The sequence below is a fragment of the Lichenostomus cassidix genome, chromosome 4 (genome assembly GCF_008360975.1).
Source record: "Lichenostomus cassidix isolate B80296 chromosome 4, HeHo_3.0, whole genome shotgun sequence".
In the NCBI taxonomy this organism is placed as follows: domain Eukaryota; kingdom Metazoa; phylum Chordata; class Aves; order Passeriformes; family Meliphagidae; genus Lichenostomus; species Lichenostomus cassidix.
Window position 1 is genome coordinate 54,393,910 of NC_139484.1, and position 19,910 is coordinate 54,413,819.

A 19,910-nucleotide genomic window follows, 5' to 3' on the forward strand; every position below is an offset into this window, starting at 1 on the left:
TAATCTAAGACCATGTATATTTTATATTAAGAAATGAAAAGTAAGTTAAACCATGTTGCAGGGACATAGTTTTGGGGGGAGGGAAAAACAAGCTTTCAGTTGCATAAGACCTCCAGTTGTAGCAAAAATTGACTTAAAGTCGTGGCTGAGAGCATTAATTCCAAGCTGATCTCCTTTGTATTCATCAGTTAGACAATTTGAGAAGGGTGAGTATGAGGAACTACTAGTAAGGGAACTAGTGTTAAGATTGCTTGCTGCACAGAGGCAATTAAGAGTTACTGAAGAATTTCACTTTCACATTGTGAGGAATTATTTATATTAGTAACTTTGTGCGTGTCCTCTTTTTACACTGTGGTGGTTTCAACTGCAGCAATAAGCATTGCCTTAGAAAAGAACTTCCTGCTTTAGATAAAAGGCGAAGCAGATGCAGATTGTATTCATCAAAGAACACATCTATTTAAATCACTTATGCATTTTTTTATGATACAAGTGTGAATTGTTCTTCTTTGATTTGCCATTAGAGGTGAAAACAGATGGTAAAGGCTTATTTCAAAGTGTTTTCCATTAAATTAACCTGTGCTGTTCAGTGACTGTTCAGTGTAATAGGATTTACCCCCTCTGGAATTCAGGAGAAAGAAATAAGATTGCAGGAAATGTTCAGCTTATCAAAAAGTTCACTGTGTCTGAGTTTACTATAACAGACTTCCACTTGTAGCTTGGGTGGAGTAATAATAAAGAGTAATTTTTCACCTTCGAGAGCATATGGAAATAAGGCTTTGACTAGTGAGAAAATGGTTCTGAGCAGATGGCTGTAAATGATCCTAGGTGAATTTGATTTTATAGTTTTTTTAGTTGGAACTGGTTAGTCATTTTAGCTTGGGAGGTGATTCAAAACTGGCATCTAGATTTTTATCCCTGCAGAGACGGGATAGCAAAGAGTAACAAAGGAAGATGTTTGTCTTCAGTGTCTTTGGCTCAGTATTAGTTCAGTGTAGTTTGTAAAGGTTAGGCAAAAACTTCATCATAGAATCTATTTAATTTAAATATTCTGAGTCTTATTTAGTATCCCTGAGTATTTTACAATCAGTGGTTAAATTGAAAATACATTTTGCATGTTAAAATGCTTCTGCTTCAGTAAATCCTTTAACTGTTGTGTTTAACATAATTTTATGCTGGTAGTTGATAGAATTCTTTCTTATATATAAGAATTATCTTTTTGAAAACTGTTACTCACTGGGTGTAATTATTTTAAAACTGTAATTATCATGCTGAATTTAGAGAATTGCTAAAATGGAATAAAAAAAGACTGGACTATCTGTAAACTAATGAAATTATGATATAAAAACATACTGTAATTGAAAGTTATTGTTCGTTAAAGAAATGAGTGCTTTCAAAACAGAATTAATATGTATGAAAGAAAGGATTCTTTTATAATCTCATGGTCTGCCTTTTCTTTTCCCCTGAAATGAAATTAAAGTGCTTAAACGTAAATGAACCATCTTTCCCCCCACAGCTGTCTACACTCATGTACCTGTGATAAATTTTGAGCACCTAATTATACAGAGTAATGAAATAAGAGTGTTAATACAGCCCAAATTTGCACTTCTGCTAGCTGTTGGGTAAACTGTGAAAGAAATTCAAGATTAGACTCAAAAGAAATTAAGAATACAGCCAAACTTACTTAGCCTTTGTTTGCATGGTAAGAATTTCATGCCATTAATTACATTTTGAGCCCTGCTGGAAGGATGTCCTCTCTGGCTTCATGGAAACTGGAGAATGCCTCCTTAGCTCGTGTCATACAGGGTATTGGGAAGAAACAGTTCATGACTGAGGATGGTACAGTGTAACGTTCATTTAGCAAAACTAGGGAATAAGGGACATGTAGTTAAGGCTAGTATCAGTTCCCCTATCTCATTTACCTCTGCAAAGAAACTTGGACCTATCCAAGGGGTTTTGTGAGTGGGAGACGAAACAGGGTAGAGGACACTGTTGCTCAAAAACATTTCTCTTCATGGTGTTGTGTATTTTTGTTGTTTTTGTGAGTAAGATTATGGCACAAAGCTGTTGAGTTTTAAATTTCCCACTTTTTATGTCTGATTTAGTAGAAAGCTTTCTAAATCATTATACAAATAAGATGTTATTTTTAGCACTGAAGTATCTGTACATATCTGAATTTGTTCTAAAGGTAGCATGGACTATAAGACTGTCTGGCATTGCTTGTATTCTTAAAAGAAGATCATGGCAAAAGATGATGAAATGTTGTGTAGGGAGGTGAATGCAAAGTAAACTCAGGGAGAATAAAAGGACAATAACAAAAGAGAAAGAGAGGGGTAATAAAAACAGGGAAAATAGAGATAAGTAGAGGGAGAAAAGGCAAATAACCTTGTAATAATCTAATAACCTTTGAAGCAGTGCTAAACATTGAAACTCTCACTTTTTTTTCTGTTTGATGGCTACAGAAGTTCTGGAAGAGATCTATATAGCTTATAAATAATACTTGTTTAAAAGCACAGTAATTAAAGCTCTCCTGAAAAATTTGTTTTACATGTGAGTCCTAGTCTGGACAGAGAGAAACTCTGTTTTCTTTTTTTCTAGTTCTTTAGCGCTAGATGTGAATAGTGAGAAAAGGGAACAGCATGTGCCACATTGCAGTAAAAATATTTGTCTTGGAGGTTGTGTTATAGAACCTCTGTCAGGACCACAGAATTTAAATCATTCCAAGGCCATATGGCACTCAGTCTGTAAGGTGATACATTCAGTAAAAACTGAGCTGTCCACACTTTTACTGAAAGTGGTTTGGAAAAATACAACTTTTAGAAAACTATCTGTAAAGACAGAGACAAATGCTCCTTTTGAAGTGGCATCTTTGATGTGGAAACTAAATATAAAAACTTCAGCATTGATAAATGGTTTTGGAAATTATGTTTTGGTACTCCAGTGGCAGTGTTTCTGGAAACCTGACTCTGCATTCTAGAAGTGGAGGTTTGGGTGTATTATGCAAGGTATTTGTGGCCTGCATGTGTTCTAACAGCTGTGCCAGCTGATTTATTAGTTGTCCTCATCTGCCTGTTTTCTTTTTGGCTTCATTCTCTTCAGACTTATTATAAATACATAAAAATTGGGAGCACAGAAGTATTTCATCTTTGTACTTGTTTTTCCAGTCTGTGTTGAATCAGAGTTTATTTCAATTTGTCCCTACTGACATTTCAGAGACTTGGATAAGTTTACATGTATTGTATCCTGCTGTCCTCCCCTCCCTCCCTTCCAGCAACTTGCTCTCTCCATGATTTGAGTTGGCCAGATGTGATCCAGTCAGATGTTTTGTTAGCTTGCTGAGGTGCATGTAACATTACACTAGGGTTACTACTGGAATTGTGGCAATTCACAGCAATACTTTTGTAATTTTTTTCTGAGGAAGATTTTTGTCATTTCTTGTGCCTTCTTTACAGGTAAAAAGATGGTAAAATACTTAGGTTACCATGGCAAAATCTCTGCCTATTCTTTTAATTAATTTACATTTTCCAAAATACCTTTGTATGATTCCAGGCATTTAAAATCTTTGCTAATTATTTTTTAATTTTTCTTCTTTTAACTACCTCCATTGTCACTAAATCTGGTATAAGTTTTCCTTTCTGGTAATAATTGATGGTGACACTTCTCTTAATTACTTGAAGTGGCTGCTGAGGCCCTGAATATACATGAATGCATATTTTCTGAGCTGAATGAAGCTCTGCTGGATACCCAAATAATCCTATGTCTCTTCTGGTATTCAAATACTGAGGTGATGGTTATAATAACAAGTGTCCATTCCTTAATGAAATTTTGTCACTACAATGTAGAGAACTAATCTGTAATGCCAAAGCTTTTATAAAAGGTAGTTAAATTTAAACCCTTATTTTCTAGTTTAGTGTGTTGCATTTACCATCTAGTCTTTTCCATTAGTTCTCTTACTGACTTAGAATTCTTCTATGGTTGTTGCAATTATCTGTGCAATATAGGGATGCCACCAGCACCTATTTTTTGTTGCTTCTTGCCCAAACTTAAGTAATGGTCAAAATGGCCTGAACTAGGTGTCTTTCTTCCATTACTGAACGTGTAACAATTGTTCTGTTGGAACTGATTAGGAATAAATGGGAGTTTGAGATGGAGAAGACTTCCAGTATACCCTAAAAGTTTAGTATCTTCTATCACTTAATATAATTGAGAAGTGTAGCCTTTTGCCTTGGTCCATCTTTGGAGTTAATTCTCTTCTTTCAGGAAGAGCTGTCATAAATTGTAGCATCTTCAGTAAGAGGAGTTATTAATAGATGAATAAGGTGGGAAAATGGTGCTGACTACTTCAGTTGCTCTGTGTTGGCAATATTGCTTAAATTTTTAATTTCCTGGAAATGGAGCATCCTTCAAGGTGTTTACTTCATCCTCCTGCAAACACAGAATTATTCTTTTTTTCAAAGATCAATATATTCTTAGCATTTCTTAATTTAGATGATATGGTGAAAATATGGCTATTTAGTAAAATGCAGTCCAGATATAAAACCAAACTTTAAATCACAGTATAATCCACTGAAATTTTTTGTCCGACCAGTTCCAGTTATTGGACACAACTGCTTTGTACAAGGCCCTTTGAAATAGTTAAAATTTAGAAAAAGTATGTTAGCTCTTAAGGCTGTTCAAGGAGCTTAATGATAGTACAGAAAGCCGGGGATGATCAAGCGAAGCTCACTTGCTCTCTGTTTTAATTAAACCTTATGTGTTGGTTGTTAAATTTGAGAAACTTAGCATTCTGCAATTTAGGTATGTATGCTTTTTACTTTTAAATTTTAAGAATTAGTGCTCTGAGTGATAAAGTAGTGCTTATGCATATAACAGCGTAGATGCCAGAAGCACGGCCAAGGCAGACTGGCTGCCATTCCTTGTCCTTGTGCCTTCTGTCTTCTCAGCATTGCAGCTTAATTCAGGCATGGTTTCCTCTTATTTTTTCCTTGAGTCAGTTCTCCTCTAATGAATGATCTGTGCATTAAAGACATATGGCAATTTAATTTTCTGTATTTATTTTTTTTTTATCTGACATTTATATTTGTATAGATAAAATATGCAGTGAAATTAGAGGACAAAGTGAAGAGAATGTTAGGAGTTTTCTTAAGAAGGTTATAATTTCACGTATCTTGAGTGAAAGGAATTATTTTCTTCTTTCTTGACATGAACAATTTTTTCCCATTAATTTCTATTTGGTATTTTGTTTGCAAAACTGGTCAGAGTGGTTGTACTACTGCTACTGCTGTTTCTTGAATACTGCAAATGCAGTCTTTTGTTCATATCTGCAGTTTGATACTAATATGAATGCAATTATTTCAAAGTTACATTGATGCCTGTGTAGAGGACAAGTAGAAAGGTAGAATCAAATTGTTTTTATAGTGTTAACAGGGTATTTTTCATGAAGTAGGCAAGCTTTTTTATAAAAAAATTGTGAACTATTTTTAGTTGTTTTATAAGCACCTTCTCTCCATCTGAAACCTCATAAAAGAACTCAAAAAAAGCATGCTTGCATTAGTACTCATTTTGTTAATAGACACAAATATGAACAGCTTGAAAATACTGAAGATGAGCCAAGGTGGCCCTTTAAATAGTTTAGCGATGCTTAGTTTTGAGTGTCTCTCATGTTGTAGTGCTTAATCCTTTTATTTACTTGTCATGTAAATTTGTCTAAATGTGAGGATTTTTTTTCCTTTTGACTCCCCAGGTGGCCCAGAACATTGGCAGGCATCACAGCATACCTGCTGTGTACACGTTATTCTGCTGGCAGTGGGATATATCCTGGCAACTCACAAGATGAGAGAAGAGCCTGGCGCAGATGCGACAGGGGAGGGTACTGGGCAGACGAGGACTACTCCAGGTGCCAGTATGCAAATGATGTGACTCGAGTTCTTTATATGTTCAATCAGGTAATTTGTGCATTTCTGTACAATCACATTATGAAAACCTAATTAATGAGAATAAAAACTCAGAAGACCTTTCATCTTTTTTAAGCTGGAAATACTGGTGGTTTAGATAGGTTCTGATGGACACATGCCTCTGAGTACAATATTGGAATTTGAAGGTTTAGGTTAAAAGCTTGGTCTAATATCTGTTTTGAGTGCCCCTAGATTGAAAGTGCAAGGAAAATTTTATACTTTGTACTTGTCTAAAGCATAGGAGAATGGCTTGTCATTGTTACTTTTGTCAGCTGGATGCCCTGTCCTACCCACATACTATAAAGAAACAAGGCAGGCTTAATCTGTAATGGAGAACAGCTCTTTTCATTATAATAACAGACAGCAAGTCAAACTCTGCTCTGCCTTTGTTGCTGTAAAGCTTTGATAGATTCGGTGTGATTGGTGGGAGTTAACTAGTGAAAGCAGTGACTATTAACTAGGCTTCTTTATCTGGTAGCACTCTTACCAGGATACAATAGAGTATTCTAGAATTCAAATTGTAGCTATGAAACAAAAATTTTCAGCTCCAAGTTCCTTTTGAGGTTTATCTAGTTAATGCACACTTCCACAAACACTGTTCTGCAGTGATGTACCCAACCTTGTCTGTGTGAGTGCTGTGTTGTAAATTACTCCATAAAGCTTTGAACTTCTGGTGTAAGCTTGTTTTCCAATGCATGCGGTCAGTTCGCTAGTATGGATGCAACAGGTGAAACTATGGAAATATGAGATTGTTTTTGGTGTGGTGTTTTGGAGTTCCTTTAGTCGCTGTTTTTTTGTTTTTTAATAACAATGCTTGGTCTCTGGTGGTGATGATGTTGGTAGCACCACTTATGTTTAACATGGGGCTGTGATGCTTGTCTGAGCCCATGGCAGGATTTTTGCATGTTCTGTGGGTTTGGAGTGTTTCAGTTCATCTCACATTCTTTTAGGAGAAACTTCATACCAACCTATCTGAAGCACCTCAGCACCCAATTGAGACAATCAGATCTAAACTGGTATTTTGCTCTTGGGATGTCTTAGATTTATACACACAGTGAAATCTTGATGTCCAAACTGCTTGGGCTAACTCCAGTTTGAGGCAAAACAGTTGTACTGAATACTGTGTGGATGGGTTGTTGCTGACTTACTCTGTCTGCATTCAGGTATTTCCTAATGCAGGGTAGCTTTGCCAGCTTTAAGGTAGGAAGTTTAAAATGGAAGCATCAGACTGGTATCTTCAAAAAAGCAAAAGAATAATTTTCATGTGTGAAGTAGATAACTTCCTATTACCTACTTAAAAATATATGTATACAGGTATTCTATGCTGAAATAAAAGTGGGGTTTTTTTAAGGGAAAAGTGGAATGTTTTGGGTGTGGTAGTTGTTTTTACTTACTATAATTGCCTTCCTTTTATGTGTAGTAGATCTGGAATTTTTAACAGTTTTCTTCTGCACAGAAATTTCTTGTCTCTGAGACTAATGTTAAATGTATCATATTACAAACATGTTTATAGCCTTTGAACAAAGGTAGCTGAGCTGTTTTGAACATCAGAACTTAGCCAAAAATTTTAGATCAAGTAAAGGTTCACATGTAAAATGAAATGAAACATGTAACATTCTACAAGAGCATTTATATTCCACTGTTCTTGTTTGTGTATTGAATAGGTACAGTTTTAGGTGAAAAGAAATTCATGATTAAATGATTAAAGAAAAAGTTCAAAAGGTTAAAAAAATTTGAAATTGAACACAGTATCTGAATTTGAATGTTGACCTTGTTCAGTGCATGTTATGACTTTGAACGCTATTTGCACTTTAAATGCAGAACGTTTAGCATATTGACAAAAATTATCTTCCATTAGTCACACTGAAATTTATGTACAGGTGCTAAGACTGGAAAAGACAAATATATAGTTGTGCCTATGTAGCACTTGTCAAATTCAGTAGGGCAGACTAGATAGGTCTTCACCAAAAACTAGAGAGAGAACGTCTCTAGTTTGGATTATCGTGGATAAACAGCATCCGAACATGAGCCAATAACATTTGCAGGGCTTTCCACTATACTATGTAAAATTTTCCAATTTTGGGCCCTGCTAGCTCAGGCATGTTGATGTATTATTTGTGAAGAATTTTCCATCATGGAGTTTGTTTCAGGAGTGAAATCATGACCTTTGTCATAGAGAGATCTGTCCTGTTTTTTTAATGTCTATTCTATTCCAAATCTTCCTATAATTACAGAATTGAGAGTGAATGCTGTGGCAGTGGTATGTTTGAATTGGTTTTGGCTTCTCTTCCTCTAAAATGCTATATTTAAAGAGCTTTATGTTGTCATGCCCTGGCTTTGGTGAAAATGAAAATAAGCAGTTGACAGTACTGTTTTGAGGTTCTTTTCTTCTTTTTCTGGTGCAATACCTCTGGCCCTTCTAGGTCAACAGCACAAACCCCAGTTGCTGGCTGCCAGTACAAACAGTAGTTCTCTGGCTTGTAGGAAATGTTTTTGCTTACAGTTAAGGTGGTAGTCCTTAGCTACTCAAAACACTTGATCCCTGTGGGAGTTGCTCTCCTTTTTGGATGAATGCTTATTTATTAATTGATGAAGCATTGTCTCTATTTTGTACTTCCTTTTTTTTAATCCTCATGTTTGTTCTCCTACATAGATGCCGCTCAACCTTACTAATGCAGTGGCAACAGCAAGACAGCTCTTGGCTTACACTGTTGAAGCAGCAAATTTTTCTGATAAAATGGATGTTATTTTTGTGGCTGAAATGATAGAGAAATTCGGAAGATTTGCTGAAAAATACAAAGAGGTAACTGGATGATTTGCCATCACTTTAAAGATAATCAAAGTGTTTGTCCTTAAGTATTCTGAGCAGTGAAATCTTCCCAACATTAGATGCAGGCACTGAGTTAGTGGATTGCCAAATTCTATTCCCTGTTTTTGTTTGTTTAGTAGGTTCCTGAAGTTGCTGACCCATGGTCACAGACTTTGCATTCGCGCTGAGATGATCCAGCATTCACTGGACCTGTAATGTGAGTAACACCTCTGGTCAGCACTGGAGCAGGGAGATAGGTACAGTAAGTCTGTTTTTATTTACTATGGAGTGGGTCACACAGGTTTTCATTGGTATGTTCTTATCTAAAAACACAAATAATGAAAGCCTCAGAGATCCTCTCAATAATGAATAAAACGAGACTTATCTTCTCCCCTTCCACCATGATAGGCTGTCTTTATTCAATATTGAGCCGTATCTCTAAGGTTTTCAGTATTCCTCTGTCTTGCAGGATAAAACATAAGACATTAAAACAAAATCTTAGAGAACGCTCATTGTGGGGAGAAAAATGCAAGTAGTTGAGTAGTCCCACCAGTGGGTAGGAACTCTCTGTTTCACTGCTGAACAGAGGTTATATTGATCTCACTGTACAGTGCATGTTGGGAAGTTGGCGACCGCAATGCCTCAAGTTTAAGTTCATGCCCAAAAGAAAATAAAAAAAAAAAGCCAAATTTCCCTGTCCACCCCTCAGCAAACCATAAATGCTGGTTCTACATCCTTTACAGAACTCCTTGAAGAATTTTCATTGTCATAGACAATGGCTTTTTTACCTCAGTGGATTTTATTTGAAGCCAGCCTATGATTTGCTGGTATATTCCAAGAACATGAGTACAATTTAATGTAAAAATTCTAGTAGCTGTTAATAAGGCTGATTTCTTATCAGGTTATTACTCTACGAACTTGTTCTTGATATTGTTATTCCTGTTCATTCACTTACACCATTTTCTTATTTGTTCCTCAGTTTGTGCTAAAGTGGCTATTCTGAAAGATTAGTACAATAAATAATAAGCAGGTTCATTTAATAGCTCTTTCATAGTGGAAGAAACAAACATGAAAAATTAGAAAGTTTTTAGCAGATTGTCTTAAGTTAGAATACAGCTGAAAAAACCTTTTCATACCTTGATAAGCAGGAGAAAAAATAATGTGTAATATATTTTAAAAGTATGAACCAACTGGAATTGTTTGAGTTGAGGGTATTAACATTGCTGGTTTATTCTAAAATCACCGTTTGTTGATGTGTAAGACTTGTTACCATTTTTCAAGTAGTACTACGTCATGATAAGCACCTTCAACTAATTTAACTTTGTTGAGGATTTAATGAAAGGACTACAGCCTGCAAATGCTACTGAAGGTGCAGAGTTACTTATTAAGCATTTTTGCCAATTGTAACTTCTATTCCTAAGAGAGCTAGGTCTCAAAAGGGTAAATATTTTTATAGTCCAATTCTTGCCTTCAAAGATTTAAAAAGAGAAAAACAAATTCTTGTGTTCTCGCCTTATGAGTAATATTCTGAAAAAAAATTGGGAAACCTGGATGGTAGAGATGTCTACCTCACCCTATCCTGTCTCTCTTCAAGCGGAAAATTCCAGTCCCTAAATTTAGGTGCTGTGAATTGCATTTCAGTAAATTCAGCTAAAAATTATACTCACCTTTGGTTTTGGGTCCAGTGTTTGTCACTGATCCTTAAATGTTGTGCAAATCTGGTGTAGGTCAATGTTGTCAATGTAGGTGCTCATTAATTTTGGTAGAGAGGCCTAAATAAATAAATGCCCTTTATAGTTTTTATTTGTTTTTTATACAGAAGGCAGGGTGAGGACTTAAAACAATGTAATTGATGGTTTGAAAGCAGCACTGGTACTTATGGGTATTTGCTGTCTCGTGTATACCTGTGACCTAAAACAGGTCATGCAAATTTGAAGACAAAGCAAGAAGGCAATTTTTAAAAAGTTTGACTTGCCAAAAGGAAGCAAAACAGAAGTGTTGTATGATAATTTTTGCCTGTATTACTCTTATTATCTTCTGTTACACATGCTAACTGTACTATTTTTGATTTACAGTTTTAGTTTTCGAGTTAATTGTAAATAATCGTTTAAAACAATTAGTACAGTAGAAAATGGAGCATTGCATCCTTTCCTTTTAATAAAATATTTACCATGTATTTTTTTTCTAAGTACAGTGTAAACATGTAAAGTACAATGAAGTGTAAACAGTGTAAAGTACAATGAACTTTTTCCTAAGTACAATGTAAAAAAAAATACATTTAGACACATGTTGGCATAACATTTTTCTTCAATGGAGGTAAATGTCTGAGTCAAAGTATTTCAGTGTCTGAACATGATATGGTGATTGAAATAGGAGCAGCCAATTTCCTTGTACTTTTTGTGCTGCCAGGTCACTTTGTATTTTCTGGCAATGATCCTACCTGCTGAACACTTTCATAGCTATAAAAGAATCTTACTTCTCTTCCATGTTAGCTTGGTGACGTCATGGTGGACATAGCAAGTAATATTATGTTGGCTGATGAGCGCGTTCTGTGGATGGCACAAAGGGAAGCCAAGGCTTGCACCCGAATTGTACAATGTCTACAGAAAATTGCTATGTATCGGCTTGCTAATGGAGCTCAAGTTTATTCTACTGTAAGTGTGAATTTATTTATTTAGAAGAGGTTTTGGTTGCTCTTGGGTTTGAATAGCTTTTTATTTTTCTTAATAGATTCTGGCATTATCTGAAATGCCTACTCTTTCTGTAGGCAGAAGAGGAATACTCTGAAAAGATTTATACCTGCCAGATAAACTGAAATGGTTTTCTGGATGTGTTTTTCTGTGAAGACAGAGAATCCCTTGAAGACTATTTATGATCCTGTCTATGGTGTGTCAAATCATTTCATGTTTGATTTTTCTCGTCACAGTATTCTCCAAATATTGCTCTTGAGGCCTATGTGATAAAGGCTGCTGGTTTCACTGGGATGACTTGCACCGTATTTCAGAAAGTGGCTACATCAGACCGAACAGGACTCAGTGATTATGGGAGAAGAGATCCAGATGGAAATCTGGATAAACAATTAAGCTTTAAGTGCAACGTTTCAAATACGCTGTCAAGTCTTGCTTTAAAGGTGGGACACTCTTTGTTTACCTACTGACTTCATTTATATGAATAATTTGAAAAGCAAGTTTATTAATTTCTAATGTAAATTAGCATTTTTATGTAATCCAAAATGACTGTGAGAAGAATTAAAGGGAAAAAGAATAATAAAGCTTTATTATAAAATAGTTTTTTTAATGGACACAACTTTTAATAAGTAGGTGTGGTTTTCTTCTTAAGTTGAAAGATCCTTTCAGACGTTTTCATAAGTATTCAAATTAAGATGCTTCCCAGTTCATAATAATACATCTTTGTTTCTGCATTTTCACCTTCATTATGTATTAAATCAGACATTAGAAGTCTTATTAAAAATTTGAAATCATCTGCTGAGAGTGTAATTAAGCATGAAATAGAAAATGTACCTGAGAGGTTAATTTTATTTTTGTGTGTGCATGTATGTATACACACAGAGGCACACACATATATATTACATCCATATGTTGGTGTGTATAAAATGGAAACACTTCCTTGTATTCCATTAAAGTGTTTTTTCAGTTATATTCCCCAATTTACCAGTTTGCTTTTATCGCTTAACTTGCTTGAATGTCACCACAGGATATATTTTAAAATTTATACATATGTCATTCTATGAAATTACATGCATGCTTCTCTACTCAATTATTATTTATATACAAGTTAAATCACCCTGTTTGTGCACAGCATTTTGTTTTGAATGGCACTAGTGCACAATTGCAGCATTTCTCTCTGTCTGCTTGTCTTGGTTGCTGCTTCTAGTTGCTGATAGTCTAATATGGAAAAACTCTTGTAAAACTTTACTGATACAGACTTTAACTTTGTTCTCTGTAACAAGTAAGGTAACTGTAGAATCTTAACTTTTTTTTTACTTTAAAAAAATTTTAAGGCTTTTATAACCTGATTAAGCTATTTTATCCTGGATTACTTGGAAACACTGTCAAATAGGTTGGTCACGATATGTAGCCTGCTAAATGCATTCATCTCTGACACTGTACACATAGGAGAGTTGCTAATTTAATCTCTATAAAGAATAGAATTTTCTCTTTAGAACTTTAAATATCTGTTTGTTTCTAGAACACAATTGTAGAGGCTTCTATCCAGTTGCCAGCTTCCCTTTTCTCCCAAAAACAAAAAAGAGAGATCAGACCAGCAGATGAATCTGTCTACAAGCTTCAGCTTATTGCATTTCGCAATGGAAAGCTTTTCCCAGCAACAGGAAATTCAACAAATCTGGCTGACGATGGGAAACGCCGTACAGTTGTAACCCCAGTTATTCTTACCAAGATAGGTTTGTTTTTATTATTACTTTCTTGTGATCTTTAGTAAACATTTTTGTTTATTTGTTTCAGTTAGTGTGTATCTAATAGAAAGTTTTAGCATCTAATGTGTATTATGATGAGAAATTTATGTGCAAATGCATTTCCTTTGTAACAGATGGTTTAAGTGGAGCCAGTCACCACGTTCCTATAAACGTGACACTGCGGCGGATTGCACATGGAGCAGATGCTGTTGCAGCTCAGTGGGACTTCGATCTCCTCAATGGACAAGGGGGATGGAAATCTGATGGTTGTCGCATCCTTCTGTCTGATGAAAATATTACAACCATTCAGTGCTACTCCCTCAGCAACTATGCTGTTTTAATGGTATGACACTTAAGGATTAAGTTTCTTTCTGGAACTTAAAAATGTTTCCAGATACAATTCTATTTGTTTTTTGCTTTTGTTAAGGAAAACAAGCATTCCCACACTCAGTTTTACATGAAACTAGACATAATAAATACATTTTTATATTTTGCTTTTGTTGATGTAAATGTTGAGGTAAGATGAGGTTTAAATGGAAATTTATCAAAGTGTTAACTAATGGGATAATAAATAATAATAATCAGCTGGATATACTAGAAATAAAGGAATTTTCATATGCAAAGTACTATATTATAGGTAGACATTTTAATGAGTTACTTAATCAAATTGGCTTTTATGAACTTTAGTCTAATAATGACAGGTTTTCTTTGACTGTTACCACTCTTTTCTTTAAACTATCTTCTCTATGTTAAATTAGATTTGTTGACTTTGTCAGTTGAGCAGGAGTGTTTTCCCAGGTATTTTTTTCCTGTGATCAGCTATTTCATTCCAAATTATCTGTTCATTCACTAGTACGTAGGTCAGCAGAAGACATCAGTGGGAAATGGATAAAAATCAAAACACTTAGTAACTATGAAAAATATTTTTAAATTCTGCTTAAAAAATAGTATCTGAAGTCTAGTCTAAGCATATTGGTATCAAGATAATGGTTAACCAGTTCTGAAATATGGTGATAGAATAGACTCTTTTAGTGTTCCTTAATTGTGAATTTGAGTTTCTTTGTTCTCAGAACTCTTAATTTCAGAATTTGGCCTGGGAAGCTTCCATTTTTATAAGTGATGACTGCTACTCTGCTCATCAGTAATCACCACAGATGCTGAATGATAAAATGTCATACATAAATAGGGTGGGCTGCTAGGAAGCTGAGCAAATATTACGAGGTTTAGGAAATATTGTTAAATGTAAATTTGTAACGTGTTTTGTGGTAGTTAATGTGTTCTGTGTTAAATTAAATATATATATTCATGTAATCATACATGGAAGAAAGATGACACCTTTAGGATGATCAGTGGATTAGAAGTTGATATTTTTCTTTAGCAACTCTGATTTTCAAAAATCTTTTTCTTAAGAGAATTAAATGGTAATTACCAAGCTAAATGTAAATAAAATTGATTTACATGCCAAGCTTTTAAAAAGACCTCAAAGAGAGCAAGTTTTCACTTTACCTTTGAGGTTACTGTTTTAAATTATTTTAAACTTTTACAATCACTTAGTTCCTTTCTTTGATATTTTTAAAATATATAATCCTTTCCTAAAATTTAACAGCATTCTTTACAATAGAATTAAACTTCATTTGTATGTGTAATATGCATGCAAGAGAGATTATGCTTTAAATTGGTCACATTTCTGTCACCTGGAGGAAGAAAAATGAAAAGCATGTTCAATCTGCTTCTATAAAGACTATTTCTGAATTATACATGGTACAATTATGTGAATATCTTTTTGTGAATTTTAGAGGGAGCTGTTGACAATCAGAAATCAAGAAAATTAGAGACAGGGGCACTTTTCTTCCTTTTCTGCCAGTAGCTCTTGTATACTTGCTCAAAACAGGTAGTCCTTAAGTATTTAGCTACTTTCCAAAATGTCAGTCTGTAGAGGCTGGAGAGGAGGGGGTAGGTGGAGTGGCACGGAGTAACACTCATCTGACAGATGTTCTTTGCACACAGATACTACACTGCAGAAGCTCTGGATGTCTAAGTAGTTGCTAAAAAGGGTTTTCATAATGCCTGTCCATATATTAACCAAAAAAGCTATGAGAGACTGTTTCATTTGTAGACTCCCATCGTGTTGTGAAAGTCTGGGTTCTGGTCTTAGGCTCAGAGGAAGCTCTTTTGCATTAAGTTTTGGAAGTTTGCTTTTTAATCCAGCAGTTGCTGTTAACACCAAATACATGAGCAGCAGTGGCAGGAGTGACCTGAACATGATGGTTCATCATCCTGGCTGAATGGTGAATGACTTAACCAGAACTTTTTCACTCTGTTTTAATTTACTTTACTTTAGTACATAATGTGTAGAAGAAAGTACTTTGTAGTGTACTGACTCGTCTTGGTACATTTCAGAACATAATGTAAAGCCTTCTGATAAGGAAACACATCACTGCGTGCCTGGTTTTCTGATCTAGTGGTTTAGGCAGATGCAGTTGTAAAACTTCGTATTTATTTGGAAATTATCTTTACTACTGTTTCCTAATAGAAGAGATAAGCAGCAGGCTTAGCTGAAAACTCATTATTACAGGCTGAATAGAGGGAAAAAACCAACAGTAGGGGTTGAGAAAAAACAAGACTTCTGCGAAATGACTATAAACCCCCCAGTATTCTTAATGCCATCACTACTATTATTTTACTGTCATTCTTTTTTACTTAATAATTATTTTGGATCAATTCAGCTCAGAAATAACATTGTTAGCTCCCATCACTCACATCTAGGTCTGAGGAAAAATGTCAGTGCAATGGTTAAGAATTCCATTGACTTAGTGGTTATTGGGTCAAGGCCTTGGCCATCTAGGCAAGGCATATTGAGTTTTCTCAAATGTTTTAGAAGATTATTGTAAATCTTGTGATTTTGTAGCTCTTGCTCTTGAAATTCACACCAATACATTCATGGCATCTTGTTACCTGACACCAGTCTGGAAGCATCCACCAGAACTGTCCTACAGTTTCTGTTGCCTGGTACTTATGGGCCAGGTGTACGAAAACATTTGCTCATGCTTGCACCAGCAGTGAGTTCCCAGGGATCCTGAGCTGCATAACAACCAGGCCATGGGTAGTGTTGAAATCAGATGACACTAGATGCCTGAGGCATAATATCCTATGATGCTTTTCCAGGTACCAAAGAAAACCAAATAGATAAGAATCAAACTGACAACCTGATTAAATTAGTTTGAAATGAGGTTGTTGAGTTAGTTAGGAATAACGAATTTATATTCTGATGAAAGAGCAATTGAAGGTATGGTGAAGAGAGTGTTGACTCTAATTTAATTGTAAGCCTCAATTCAAAAACTCTTTCCCTGTCCATGAAATTAGATTACCTATCTTGAGCATAAAAATCTCACTGATTTTTCTCAAAATAGACTGAAACTTCCTCCTAATCTTTTACTGTTCTTTCTGAATGCCAAGTGTTTTCTCCTTTTCCCCAGCACGCTTTTGAACTTAGCCAACTCTAGAGGTTTAAGAGTGACTCACTCAGAATTCTAGGGGAGAGACTTTCCTGTATCCTGTCCATTCCAAAAAATTATCTTTAATAGATTTTTTCACTAATCATGGTTAAATAAATTTACTGTATTTTGTGCAGGAAGGGACTAAAGTTTCTTTTGAGTGGTCATGTCATGTCTGTGTCATGCTCTGTCTGTATGCGTCCCCTTCCCACCCTTGGAACTCTAGTAAATTTTAACTGCTTCCAAACAGAATTGTTATCTTCCTTTGAATAAATTAAAATGTCATTCTGGGGTGGATTTAGAAAATTTAATTGATGCTATAGAGCTGCTGAATTCTCTTAGAGTTATCAACTATCTATTTGCTTCAGTGATCATAGAATAACAGCCTGGTATGAACATCTGGTGCCATTTGGTCCAGTTAACCTGCTCGAAGTTTGTCTGCCTTCAAAGTCAAATCTTACTGCTCCAGGTCATATTCAGGCAAGCTTTGAGTATCTCCAGGGACACAGTCTCTGGGTACTATGTGACCACTTCTGATTAGATACAGGAAAAAAAAATCTGAATTTTCCATGTTTCTGATAATGTCAGTTTCCTTTCATCAGTGGATGGTTCAGCTCCAAGAACAGTTTGAGAGAGTTTCACTCAGTCTTCTTCATATCATCGCAATAGGTAGTCCAATATAATAATGAGATTCTGCCCCTCTTCCTTTTCTTAAAGATAAAATACATCTTCTTCAGAGTCGTCAGACATTGTATGCTTCAGCCTGCTAATCATCTTGTGATCTGGTAGTCTTGCTCCATCCAGTATGTCAGTGTCTTTCTTGTGCTGGGGAGCCTCAAGCTGAGAGTTCTGCAGGGTGGTCTCAGTGCTCAGCAGAAAGGAAGGATCTGCTCACCCGCTGGCTGTGTCAGCACTCACACAGCAAAGCATGGCCTTGGTGGTTCTTTGGTTGTTTTTTTGATCAGCCCAATGCCCAGCCTCTGTTTTTATGTGCATGGGGTTATTGCATCCCACAAGCAGATTTTTTAATGTTTTCCTTTCCTAAATTTCATGCTGTTTTATCAGCCCATTTCTCTGTCTCACCAACGTCCCTATGATAATCCTCCAATCTGTTGATCAGTCTCCTCAGTCTATAACATCATCTACAGACTTGCTGAGGGCACTTCCTGTAATGCTCTCTGGGTTTTTGAAGATAATCACAACTAAAACACACAGTTATTCTACATCTGCACATATTTTAAGACGAAAATGTTGTATTTCTATAAGCTGCTGACGTCTCTGTATCTTCAAGAATACATGAAGTTGAACTGTTCTGTAAGAGTTGTTACTGCATATGTAGGTCAGCCAGAATAGCAGAAATAACAAGTAAATAATTAGAGAGTTGTTTTGGGTGGGTGGGAAGGGAGGGAAGACGTTTCATTTAAAAGGTTTCTGTTACATTTTGTGTTCCCTTTGCCATTCCCCCACTTCAAAATTTAGAGAGATACAGTGGACTAATTTTTTTTTTTTTATTTTTGTTGTCAGGACTTGACTGGAGCTGAATTATATACACAGCCAGCTGATCTTCTGCATCCAGTAATTTATGCCACTGCCATGGTTTTGCTGATGTGCCTGTTGATGATCATGATCAGTTACATATACCATCACAGGTAGGAATCAAAATTACCAGACTAAAATAATGAGTTTCATCATTCTTAGGATTACCTTTTCTGTTTTTATTGGAGCATGATACAGTGATGTACTTTTGGTGGTTTTTCCCTATAAAATTTGTTGATGCAAACTAACAGTTACGCAAGTAGCTATTTCATCTCTCTTATGATAATTTAGCTCTCATAACCACATCTCTACTTTAATTCTTCACTTTTAATTCATGATGAAAGAAGAAGCCATTCAAGAATAATGGTAGAATTTAACAAACTGTTCAGCCTTTTACATTTCTGTTGATGTGAAATCTTGAAGCCTAAAATTTTTAAATCAGGCCCCAAATAGATGTATAAAGCTTGATAATAGGAGGGTGTTTTAATTTCTTATTATAAAGTCCATATATTGTATTTGATTACAAAGTATGTGGTAGTCAAACAATCATTAACAGGAATTATATGTCATTTATCACAAGAATATCATGCTAGTTTCTGGAAATGGTGATGTAGCTGTGTTTTATACTGTCTAATTTTTTTCTTTTAACAGTGTGATCAGGATCAGTGTAAAAAGCTGGCATATGTTAGTTAACTTGAGCTTTCATATTTTCCTGACATGTGTGGTATTTATTGGAGGCATAACACAGACCAGGAATGCCAGTATTTGCCAAGCAGTAAGTAAAAATTTGTTACTGGTTTTGTACTCCTGTATATGAATATGCCCCCCTTGCCTCCTACAGAACTGTAATGCTGTATAGGCCTTCATCAAAATGTAAAATTTTGACCAAAAATTGTTTGCTTTTAGAATCATAGAATGGTTTGGGTTGGGAAGGACCTTAAAGGTCATCTAGTCCAACACCCCTGCAATAAAGAGGGACATCTTCAACTAGATCAGATTGCTCAGAGCCCCATCCAACCTGGCCTGCAATATTTCCAGAGATGGGGCATCTACCACTTCACTGGGCAACCTGTGCCTGTGTTTTGACACAGTCATTGTAAAAACCTTACGTTCTTATATCTGATATAAATCATCCATCTTTCACTTTAAAGTTGTTCCTCCTATCATTACATGCCCTTGTAAAATATGCAACAGATGTTTTTTTCCCAACATGCTACTACAAAAACTAAGTGTTACTGGTTATTTTTGGTTTTGAGACTGACTATGAAATTATTTTATAGGCCTGTATGTGGCCTTTACCAGGCCATGTGAAATCTGATTTTTACAGGTTATTGAAATACTGATTTCCATTTGCTTAGTAAAACTGAAGCAGAGGAGAGAGAAGTGTCTCAAGCACCCATGCTTTCTCTAAACTCATGTCCCTAGCTTTATTAAGACTTCTTCTTTTCAATGATTTGCCGCTCTAAGATTTGGCCATTTCAAATTCACTTCCAGTGTTTCATTACAACAACAGTTGCTGCTTTAAAAAAAGGCCAATGAAATTTTGTTAGGGTTTTTCTTTTTTTTTCTTAATCCTGTGATTCAAAAAATTTTCAAGTCCTTCACAATAATATTCCATAATGCTTTTTGTTTGAGTTTACAGTAGTTATTAGGTTGATGGTTCAAAGTGTTGCAGTAAAATACAT

At 35.4% G+C, this 19,910-nt stretch overlaps 1 protein-coding gene across 1 annotated transcript in view; it reads left to right on the forward strand.

The window, feature by feature from the left end:
* The window catches only part of ADGRA3 (adhesion G protein-coupled receptor A3), a 53,809-nt gene that overhangs the window by 29,020 nt on the left and 4,879 nt on the right, over positions 1 to 19,910 (forward strand). The window contains exons 9-16 of the mRNA XM_085059242.1: positions 5,741 to 5,942; positions 8,605 to 8,754; positions 11,253 to 11,414; positions 11,687 to 11,890; positions 12,970 to 13,183; positions 13,330 to 13,538; positions 18,214 to 18,338; positions 18,877 to 19,000. Of these exons, the coding sequence (XP_084915368.1) occupies positions 5,741 to 5,942; positions 8,605 to 8,754; positions 11,253 to 11,414; positions 11,687 to 11,890; positions 12,970 to 13,183; positions 13,330 to 13,538; positions 18,214 to 18,338; positions 18,877 to 19,000 (1,390 nt within the window). The remainder of the gene's footprint in view (positions 1 to 5,740; positions 5,943 to 8,604; positions 8,755 to 11,252; positions 11,415 to 11,686; positions 11,891 to 12,969; positions 13,184 to 13,329; positions 13,539 to 18,213; positions 18,339 to 18,876; positions 19,001 to 19,910) is intronic.